The 12014-nt window shown below is 38.2% G+C and overlaps 2 protein-coding genes across 2 annotated transcripts; both read right to left on the bottom strand.

Moving 5' to 3' along the window:
* Positions 1 to 2581: 2581 nt before the first annotated feature.
* On the bottom strand, positions 2582 to 6844 carry LOC110455219. The gene is made up of 4 exons (XM_021505205.1): positions 6668 to 6844; positions 5631 to 5834; positions 3979 to 4129; positions 2582 to 2650 (listed from the first exon to the last, which is right to left on the bottom strand). The coding sequence occupies exons 1-4, from the start codon at positions 6708 to 6710 to the stop codon at positions 2641 to 2643; spliced, it is 408 nt and encodes a 135-aa protein (XP_021360880.1). The 5' UTR covers positions 6711 to 6844; the 3' UTR covers positions 2582 to 2640.
* Positions 6845 to 7963: 1119 nt separating this feature from the next.
* LOC110455252 (granulins-like) lies at positions 7964 to 11543 on the bottom strand. The gene is made up of 5 exons (XM_021505256.1): positions 11378 to 11543; positions 10765 to 10983; positions 9022 to 9306; positions 8544 to 8720; positions 7964 to 8181 (listed from the first exon to the last, which is right to left on the bottom strand). Exons 1-5 carry the CDS (start codon positions 11541 to 11543, stop codon positions 7964 to 7966), a joined length of 1065 nt encoding a protein of 354 aa, XP_021360931.1.
* Between the last annotated feature and the right edge of the window lie 471 nt (positions 11544 to 12014).

The following is a 12014-nucleotide window of genomic DNA, read 5'->3' on the forward strand; positions in this document are numbered from 1 at the left end:
CAGCGGGTGGTAGTAGGAACGAAGAGAGGCAACTCTAATGTATTATTTTGGATGTTGTTGACATAATGAAATCATACAGTGTACGTTCCTGCCTCAATACTTTGTATTATATTTAACAGGTAGCTTTACAGTTGACTTGATGCCGGTAAGAATGACAGAGTAAGGCACGTGTAGTGTCAAGCGACACAAAATATATGGCTGTTTTGGGATGGTACGGTGTTCGGTGTCAGAACAATGTGATATGACCTGATACGGATGTAAGTTGGGAGCCATTTATCTGCTGAAGTAATATTGTGACTTTGTTGGCGTCATTTAAGCATTGACCTGTTTTCAGTTGGCTAGCGCTTTATGTTTGATTTGCCTTTGTCCAGTTGGAATTCATATCGCCTATGAATGCCAACTGAAAGCAGTTCAATACTTCTATTTACCATTTTTGGAATCTGTTCATCTTATAGAAAATTCAATTACTTTCATTATCATTCAGTATTTAGTTCATATAATGTATGTATCGTGTTTTTGCAATGAATAGAACAGCCATCGCCCAGAGAGGGTCAGTGGTATCCAACGTAACAATTATGACGTTATAATAATGATGACGTCAACAATTGGTCCATGGCATTCATAGCCTATATGATTGCCAACTTAATTTCGTAGGGTTATATAGTGGCAATGCCATACACTGGTAAATATAACAATATAACGAAGTGAGTAGTCAGTCCGACATTAGGATGTAATCAAGTGGGGCGTCGTGTCTGGCGTCACAATACCAATCACCAATACTGAATGCTGAGACGTTACGTGCGATGTTGGTGACACCTTGTGTAACGTAAAATAACGACGTTTTATCATATTTTTTCGTTATTTTGTATGACCCATTGTACGCTACCGTGCGGACAAAGAAAAATTATCAACATGAGCTGATTACCATTTTTTCATAATTGTTGTGAAATAAATAAAGTTTAAAAATTGACCGGAATTAGGAGGGGAAGATAGATGTGGTTGTGGGGATAGTGTTATATTCTCAAAATCGTTTCCTAATGATACAAACAGAGAATAAGTATCAACGTCAGATATCTGTAATTTTTACTGTATTTCTACAATTCTAATATAAGCGTAGTGTTTCAAAAATTGTAATCATGTATTAAACTGAATTCGAAATAATATAATGGCCTTACAATTTCTACTGATATTTGACACTCTAAATGTTGCCCAACGTTATTCCCGTTACGTCGCCTAAGTGGGACTTTTTATGGAAACTGATAAGTGTAGTGGGATTTTTTCATTATTGACCCCTTCACAAAAGTGAAAAGTGTTTCATTCTATTCAGTAAACACACATTTTCATTAGGACAAAATAATTTCATAACATGTTTAGTAATTTAATATTTTACGTCATCAAAGGTTCAATTTATGCAAAATGTACGTCAAAAACAACAACTTGACAAATTTCGGAATTGGTAATTTTTCCTGTTTTACAAGAAAACATTCTTTCAGATAGATAATTTTCTTTGTATGATAATTTCGACAAAGACACATTGCAAATATAAATTAATATATCTCAAATATCTGTCAATATCCTCCTGCCAACACGATAAATTTATGCCAAACGTTCTGCTGGGTAAGCGTTACAATATGTTACTAGCGGTTTGGAGACGATTTGGGTAAATATGCCAATGAAATTATTATGCTGAAAAAATGGTTTTTAGTATTTTTGTATCTGTTTTTATTCTGATTTGTATATGACCTTTCCCGTCCAGACCTGATTGTGACGTCATATATGATTTGTCCCATAACGTCATATTATTGTTTGCTTGTACGTCATATCCGTCATTACCTAAGGAGTGACTGAAGAAGAATCATAAACGGGTAACATTTTTGTAAGACGGGAGATAACTCTGGGAATGGTAGGAGAGCGAGTCGGCGCCAGAATATAGCAAATTGAAGCCCCTTAACACCTATAGCGCCAAACTTGTACACGGAGTTACTTACAGTAACCATGAATTATATGCGTATTCTTGGGCTACAATAGTTTTCAATAAATCAGTATTGACAATATCACTGAGATATATTGTGTGAATTTTAAAAACAGACTGAGAACTATATTTATTTATTTCTGTACGAAGGCGTCGTTTTCCTTTATAGGATATTCAACATTTAATCGAACTTTAATTACGCACCACACAAGTCTCCTCTGAAGGGACTGGCCGCTTAATAAATGTGTACTGTATACCGGTAAATTTTCGCTGCAGTTTTATTTTGCCCTCCGTATTAAGGGCGAATTTATCATTACAGCGAACATTAGTAAACAAAATTATATGCATAGTAATTTAATGTGAAGGGCGAAATTAACACTTGGCGAATACGAAGTATTCTGGTGAAGGGCTAAGTTTGACTGGGCGAAATTTTCCCAGTATGAAGTAACTGATATTGTCTACCAAAGATTGTTCGAAAGCTATTTCCATTTGCAGAAAGACATACAAATATTGTGCAAGCATAAAAGTGTAAAAACAAATAAGAAGTATTTGATGGAATTTATGACGTACATACCAACAGCTAAAGAACTTAAATGAATAGACAGTTTATTTTAACCTAAAAAACAAAACACGTCCAAAATGTGGAGAGATTTCTCGACCATTGGTGCTTAGGACGCTCTGAAATAGAAAAAGAAAGATAACTCAGTTGGGATATTTGGTGGTGCTTAGTTTAGAACCCGGATGTTAATAAACCTGAACATCCGGGTAAGCTGAAATAATTTTTTAATTGATTTGAGCAACCTGGTATCATTTAAGGATCCCCGTTCCCAAATATCATAACTGTTCATTGGAAACTATTTTTCCCGGCATGGTATAGCTTTGATAAATCATTTCTAAAGGAAAATCATACATTGCGGGCCTTTCATGTCGAAATAACAAAGAATAAATAAACAAAATGAAACCAACATCAGAGTTCTTTGTGTAAAACTCCAACATGGCTTCACCGAGATTCGAACCCTGGACTTCAGATTGTTTTACTGTTGCTCTAACCGTTTGAGCTACCTGGTCAATGGAAATATCCCAGCCCAACTATGCTACAGTTATATACAAGAGGAATTTAAGTGGATGTTACTGTATATATAGGAAAAACCACAGTGCAGTGGGACAGGGATCATTAAACTGAACATCTGGGAAACAAATGATTATATCAACCTAATGATATTGTTCATTAATGAGTCCGCCTATGCTGACCCTAGTGGATAACGTAATTGTTTTAGAGGTAAAGTTGTTTGTTGGGAGAGATGCCGAAAAGATCGAGTGGGGGAGATCAAATTTGGAGACAAACGTTTACTGAAATGTGCAGATCATCTACATTTTATTCAACAGAAAATATGAAGCGGGGTCTCTTTTACTACCTGGATTGATTTGGATTTCTCTTAACATCCAGAAAAGTGAATGTATACGAATGTCTTATACCACTCAAAAAACGGCACACTTACAAGAGTTATTTATGGGATTCAAGTTTATTTTCATTACTTCCATGAGTTGTTGATAACCATATTGTTTACGTAAGTCTTTGATTACATTCCAGTAAACTTACGCCAATCTAGTAACAGTCAAGTATATTTATGCGAATATTTCAAAACATCGAGTTTACCGAAATTACACAAGCATTTGATAAAAGTCAAGATAACGTAAACGAATCTGTTATAACATTTGATATTACTTTTGTAATAAATTTATTACATTTAAGTATATATGTACGACACTGGAGAACTAATTACTAGCACTACACTCAGATTTCGTTTAGTTTCTTATTTACTCTGGTTACTGGCATCGTATTTTGTACAGATTAAGCAGTCATATACCAGGATACCAGTATACCAGCTCACACGCGCTGTTATTTTGATATCTGAAAACGCCCCGAGTGTCTTACATCATCCGGGCTCTTACTTGTGTAACATCCGGGTACGTACAGCAAACAAAATGTATGAGATGATACTTACCCGAGTCCAGTACAACAAACTGCCCACGACCCCATCACGTGTCTAGAACAAATGTAGCCAAAAGGACAGCTCTGTGCCCGGCAGTCGATCCCCTGTATGGGTCGTCCAATGGTACAGCAGGGCTGGACATTTCGTCTACTGCATTTGGCGGCTGTACGAATTTAAATCAAATATCATATTTTAAACGGATGACATATCACAAAGGAAGATGACGTCATCAGTGCATAATGACCTATGGAAATGAATATGTAACATTAACCCATATCAAAATGATGAACGTACGACACTGTTTCGTTCTTATAGAACTCATCGGTGATGCTAAGGGCAAAACAAAAAATCCAAATTGTCTTAACCTCTGTTGAGACAGAGAGAGAGAGAGAGTGTGTATGCGTGTGTGTTTGTGTATATAAATGTGTATATTATGAACTGTGCCACTACTCAAAAGAGAAAACTGTTGCCGTCAAGGAAACTGAAAATCTCTAAAGATGAACGTAACACAGGTGGTGATTGCCCCTTTAAGAGTTGGTAACACATACAGTTTGACAAAAAAAAAAGTATTACATTGCATCCTACATTGTACAGCTATTTCGTCCTTTTAGGACGCATCGAGGATGCTAGGGGACAAACAAGTGGAAATACAAATATATTCATAGTGTGAGATAGACAGATGTCTCCCTTCACCTTGACAGCGCCGTCTGACGTCAAAACATGCACATTATGGGGAACCACGTGATCTGCAACATGCTGAAAACACCTAGCACAATATGCTACCGGTCACATTATCATGACAAAGAGCTAATTAGTTTTTGTTATAGCCAGTTATTTAGCAGAGAATAACAACTACCATTTTCGAGAACTTTGGCATATCTCGGCTTGGGAACGTCATACTATTATATAGCAGCTAAGGTCATGTAAGGACGTGCCTCCGTGTGTGTGATGTATGTGTGCTTGTGTGTATATTTGCTGGAGTCGGGGTATGTTGGTGTATACCTCCTTACGATAGAGCCGATCTATGACGACTTTGTAGTGCTACTTGACTGAAATACCATGCCGAAAGCACCCAGCACATTATTCCACCAAGCAATGCCTCTAGAAACAATATGTTGCTAGGGGGAAGAGAGAGAAAATATATGGGTAAACTAGATTTATTTTGGTCGCCCTTAGTTCCGGAAGTAGAGGGCAAAAATAGAAATTCCAAATTCTGCAGGGGGTTCCCCATATAAGTTGCCTTCTACAAAATGCAGAGGTAAACTGCTGGTGCAAATACTTTTCTCAATCCCTGACCTGCGGGCGCAAGTGGCCAAATAAACAAGCAACGAAAATTACAAACAGATAAAAGTCGTTGCCAAATATATTTGCAATTAAAGTTACAGACAACAAATGGCCGAATAAACAAGCAACGAAATCGGCAGACAGTAAGCTGCAAAATAATCTAGCATCAGAGGTTACAGACATGAAGTAAGGAACTCTACAGGCAGTAAAATGGCAAAATGTATAATGTATTTCACTACGAAATTAATACAGAATTTCTTTGCGTTAATTGTGATATTATTTCTTCATAATGTACGGTGACTTTCGTGTATTTGCGTAAAATTGTTGCAAGATAAATATAATGCATATGGAAACAGGTATTAAGATCTGAGAGTACTCACGTGACACAGGTCTAACAGGGACCGGAGAGGCAGGGTCCACGTTCTCCGCACAGCACACTGACCACGCATTCGTGACGTGGGTGTGGCACTCGAACCCGGATGGACAATTCTCGAACTGGCATTGTTGGAGAGGGGTACCCCTTCTACAACAAGGGCGAGGACTCTGTGAAGAACACGTGTTGGGCATAATCGCTGGAACCGGGGCTGCAATCATATCATATACAAATGAATCATGTGATAGTGTGGGTATTTTTCAAAATTGTTCTAACAGTAGACTGGCTACCAGCCCCTAAGTTGTTATGAAGAATTTCCTGGCTGCATTTTACTTCTGGCTTATCTCCTCTTTGTTTAGAACTCTAGAATCAGACATCTAAGTGAACAAAATTATTAGAGTTTATTTTTTTTCTAAATGATTCAATAGACCTATCTTTTTGTCTACGAACTGGAACCAATGCTATTTATAGCGTACCTCAAAGTACACGTAACATGTCACGGACGTTTTACCATTAAACACTTATCATAATTGCAATGACCTTCAGCCAATTTTAGATAATGTTTATGAAAATATAATAAATCTTGAATCTTTTTATTAAATAGTTAATGTCTTTTTAAAATTCTCGACCTCGTGAAAACTGTTGTTCTCTTCCGAAAATATATATAGCTTACCATCGCCTCTTATATTTTTCGCCCGTTCGACGTCATTTCATATAACATGTTTTGTCGACCATTTGTTGGCTCTAGTGGCATTGATAATGTTACTTTAATGATAACAGTATTGTAAGTTATACGGGTGGTTGGGTGGCGCAATGGATAACACACTAGCCTTTAACCTAGACGGCCGAGGCTCGATTCCCCGATCGGACGTGAACAAGTATAGGGTAAACAACGTGGGTTTTCTCCGGGTACTTCGGCTTCCTCCAACATTAAGGCCCTCATGCGAAAGCATCCGGGTCAACAAGAGTGACATATATAAGTGCAAATACCTTGTTTCATACTTTTTGTAAAATAATTGAAGTTTATATTTAAGTTATACGTACTTGGTGGTAATTCTGTCGGGCAGCAGGCCGTCCAACCAGCCATGCTTCCATTACAAGTATAGCCCGCAGGACAACCTCTGGTCCTACACTGGGCCCTGTTGAGGGGCTCGCCCAGGCTACAACACGGGGTAGGACTGCTGGCCGTACAGGGCGGTCCTGGGATCGGGACAGGCGGTACCCCTGCTTAGAATGAGGAGATGTAAGAGTTATCTTTCTTGTGACGTACTACACGTAAGTGTGTTACTGCACAGTTGGTAATTTTCACGAAGGATTAATTTTCCCTTTATCTACGGTTACCAAAGACAGCGCGAGATATTTCGCCGTTTTATTGCAGAATAATGGAAATGAAACACAAATTCAATACCGTATTTTACGTTATTTTGATACAAGCTAATCACCCAAATACAAAAAAGACATTAGTACAATATCTTAAACAGGCAATGTTGCGCGAATTTTTAATCCCCGCGAACTATATACATTGTATAACATTATATAAAAATATGAAACAAATATTTCTGCATACCTAAAAGCGATTATCAGAGAATTTATTTCAAGCTACATTTATATCTCAGTGTTACATTATATTGCTGAGAGTATTGTGCGACTTGACCGAATCGCGACCAATCGGATTACACGTATTCGGGGCTAAGCTAATTGAAAGCGTCTTTCGCCATTCTTGGGCTTTTGATTTTTCTTTAGTTCTCTTCACTTTTCGCAACATTAATGGTGGTATTCACTGACATGATGCCTATGGTTATACTTATCCTTGAATTTTCTGCACACTACGTAAGGGAGCAGAACCCCTGGACATTTTGGACGGATTAAAATGCAACTGAGTAAGGTTTTGGCGTGAAGAGTTCAGCGGAAATTTACGTTGGCAAACTCAGTGGAGCTTCAGTGTTACCAGCTTTGTGATACCCATTTGGCGGTAAATCGTAAGATTTGAACTGGAGATTTGAGAAAATGTTTGTGATACCGAAGCCTGATTTCTTTTGGCCTGGCCTATGTGTTTTGGTTTAGCCTCTTGATATAGGCCTGGACTTAATATATACATTTGAAGTATATAAAGGTAATACGGTCGAAGGCTAAAGTTCACTTTAAAAACAATTCAATCGCTCTTATTTTTAATTTCTAACTTCTGAATTTACAATGTTCTTGTATTCTTTAATTATAGCTTCGAAAATGACATTTTGGAAACCAAACACAATAATTGAGAAAGAAACATTTTTTTTAAAGTAAAGCTTGAAAACTAAACAACATAAGTCTAACGCTGCGTATACAAACGTCGGAGAGAAGTTAAGGTATTTTACGTAACAATTCTCGAGCCATTCTGGTGTTACCTGGCGGAGTTGCGGAACTTTCTAGGCAGCACACAGCCCATCGGCCCTCCGGGTTTGAATGGCAGAACTGGTTACTTAGACATGGGCGTGTCCGGCACTGAGTCCCGTGAACAATCGCGCCTCGTGGACAGCACGCTTGTGCATCGTTTACGCTGCAAGTCTGTGGCGTTACAACTGTTGGGCAGAAACAGGTTAATATGAAGGAGTTATCTTTCTTAGTACATTTATGTAACAGTTACAAACATCAAACTCAAGAATACTATCTTTAATTATGTTTCTTGTAGAAAATAAGCTGACGCTTATATACTTTCTATAACCTGCTCAGGTTGTATAACTTGCCAAAAATAGCTTAGTAGGTAATTAATAGTAGCAATACCCATGATAGTGATGACGTTATTAGGCATATCATATAACCTGGCAGCCCAGTAAAAAGATTGGTACAGCAGGTAGCATCATTCGGGAACCGTCGGCACTTTTCTTAAACGAGAACCGATGGTTCCCGATTGTTGAACTATGTAAACGTAGTTAAAAGTTACCTGTATTAGGACCCTGGCAGCACACGGCCCAACGGTTGTTAAAGTGGGAGTTACAAAAGTACCCGGGGGGACAGGCCTGCACGCGACACTGAATCCCAGTCAGGGGCTGACCTGCCTCACAGCATGCGACGTTATTCGTCCGGCTGCAACTGGTTGGCCTAGGTTCTATTTGTCGTTCTGATAGGATACATTGAATTTACGAATTACCCTTGCAGCGTTATTCATGATATGTGATACTGAATGGTAGAATGCAATAAAAAATAAATAAGACAGAAGCGATACCATTTTCAAGTTAAGAAAAAATTAAATACATCGGCGAGTATGTACGGCGTTCAGGTCAGGTTTTTGTTTACGCCTGTATACATGTACTTAATTGTAGTTAATGGCAAAAGAAGAAAAAAAAGACATTAATTGTCCTATCAGGAACGTATGTATATTTACATCCCAGGTTCTGCTAACGTATAAACGCAATACTCACGTCTGGGGGCGGGGCAGCAGACAGCCCATGCATCTGTTTCGTGCACGTTACAAGTGGATCCTGAACGACAAGCTTCGAATCGACAGTTTGACCCCGGAATGGGCATGGCATTTGGGCAGCAGGCGGTCGGACTGCTAGAGGAACATGACGATGGGGACATATTGATAATCTGTGTCTCCTGTGGAATGGTTGGACCAGTAGGAGCGGCGCCGGGACTGAACCCGGGACCGGCAATCATCACTGGTGATGGGGAACCGATACCCATGGGACCGGCAACCATCACAACTGGAAAATGGTAATAGTGATAAATGATTGAATAAATAGTGTTGTCCCGATATTAAGGATCCTTGTTCCTCTGTAGATACACGCTAGAGACTTGTACCGTAGTTTTTGGTATATAGAGTAATCACCCTTATTTTCGTTATGGGTATACCTGTAGTGCAATTGGGCCGAGGCACTTCCGTTGAACAGGTAGCTCAGTTGGAAATAACGAAAGGATAACAATCTGAGGTCCAGGGTTCGAATCCTGGTCTGACCTCCTTGCATTTGTTACAATCAGCACAATGTTGTTGATTATATTTCGCTATTTTCATCTTCAGCATTTTCCCCAGATTCACAGTGTATGTTTTTCCATAACGATATGATTTATCCAAGGTAGTGTGGTACACAAAAAAGGTTTAAAACCAAAGGTATAGTTTTTGGCAGTGGCATATGGATCCTTAATGACACTGTGTAAAATGTAGTGTCACAGTATATAATGTAATATCACAGTGTATATTGTAATGTCACAATATACAATGTAATGTCACAGTATACAATGTAATGTCACAGTATACAATATAATGTCACAGTATACAATATAATGTCACAGTATACAATGTAATGTTACAGTGTACAATGTTATGTCACCATCTACAATCTAATCTCACAGTATACAATCGGACATATAGTATAATTAAGTGTCTTTATCGACGGTTCAAAGGAGAAACTATTTTTTTTTATAGATGTAAATATGCCCTTGTCAACCACAGGGACTTGAGAATTTGCTACAGTTAGCTATAATGTTGCACCTAAACTGATGTATTTAAGGTACTATAATTCGTTTTAGAAGTGTAAAATCAAATTTTGTATAAATAAAATGCCACCCTAACAAACTATCTGAACCTTGAAAAACGTCTTATTCGCAGGTCCCTGTGTTGTCAACCTGGAACTGAAAGGTGACACTCACCCACGGACCTTGTACACTTTTAACGAGACATTTATATGATGTAAACCTCAATATGAGTCATCGTCTGTTGAATCATTGTCGTATACATCTGCTACATGTATCGGAGACATTATAACGGTGCAGCATGGCCATGTTTAATTTTTATGACAACAACATAATACGACGGACAGGCTGAACTTGTGGTAACTGTACAAAATGCGATTGACGTGTTTTAACACAAAGTTTTCAAGCCTGTCAAATATGGATACTACTTTTAGAATGGACTTATTTAAAATCATTATAATTTTTACTAAAAATTAAAAATAATAATAATCATACCTTGACTTTTAAATTTGCTCTTATCATGAATTTCAATTAAAGTTAACAACGTTTATTATTGGTACATAGGTGCATTATAGGAACAGGCAATGCTATTTATCAGGGGAAATTTTGAGGCGCCTCATTGTCCCCTGTAAAAAAGTAACTTAATATGATTTTCCTGGACATGGACGAGAAGTTAAATATCCGTTCTATACCTGTCCTGGACGTTTGCTGTTGGGACATCGGACAGCAGACTGCCCATTGGCCAGTCGTGTGGGTAAAGCACGTGGTGCCAGTCGAACATCGCCGGACCTGACAGTCAATTCCTCCCACCGGTTGACCATACTGACAGCAGGGGAGATTACTCTGTCTTGTACATGTAGGCATAACACCGGGCATCGGTCCGGCAACGCTGGGCATCTGGCGGGCAATGCCTGGCAATTTTATACACAGAAACAAAACGTTACTGACATATGTGACTTTAATAGTGTCCTGTTGTATCATTGTATAGCTTCTTAGCTTCTCTCTGGTTTTTATCTGCACGTTGTAATATTCGAATAGGGACATGTTGCTCTTAGTAACATCGGCTAAGTAAAATTACACTGCATTTCAAATGTTCTCAAAAGTAAAAATTGTTACAAAAAAAACAATTAGAATTTCAATGAAAATTAAAATTAACCACCCAATGTCTTCCCACTAGGCGATTATTTTTACGTAACCTTGACCTTTGTTTGACCCGTAATCAAATGTATGCAACATGTATTTGTGCAAAACTGCTTCTCCTTGATCTTTATTTAACCTTGACCTTTACTTGACCTTGACACTTACCTGTGTTCCGGTTAACCGTATTGCGTATCTGGTTAATCGTGAGAGTAGCCCGGCAACAGACCCCCCATCTGTTTACCACGTGGGTGTGGCACGAGAAACCCGGAGGACATCGTGCCATTGGACAGCGGATACGTGGCATGGGGTAACCATGGGGACAGCACGGCATGTGACTCAACCTGGTACATTGACGATGTGCTAAAATAAAAACAAACGGAAAGAAACCTGAATGGTGGGACAATCAAGTAATGTTAATTTCTTAACACCTATTTTAATGTTGAAATGTATGATTCTGATATCACAAGGAAAGCTAAGACACAAGATATTAAGGAGAAAACTAAGAAACTTTATAACACAGATAAGACACACTTTATCACTTAGAAAACTAAGACATAATATATCTCAGATACAACTGTTAGACACACGGTATCATTGAGGAAACTAAAAAACCGCTAAACGTTGACTTAATCAAAGTTAGATGGACACTCTTGTGTTTCATTAAGCATTGACAAACTTAAATGCATTTTTTTCGCATCAATTTCTTTTATTTTTGTTAACATAAATATCAGAAGGTTTTTTTCCCCCAGCAAAACAAAATTTGAACGATGAGGTAAATTTTGTAAATAGATGTCGTTTCGAG

Source organism: Mizuhopecten yessoensis, unplaced genomic scaffold (genome assembly GCF_002113885.1).
Source record: "Mizuhopecten yessoensis strain PY_sf001 unplaced genomic scaffold, ASM211388v2 scaffold8183, whole genome shotgun sequence".
Taxonomy (NCBI): domain Eukaryota; kingdom Metazoa; phylum Mollusca; class Bivalvia; order Pectinida; family Pectinidae; genus Mizuhopecten; species Mizuhopecten yessoensis.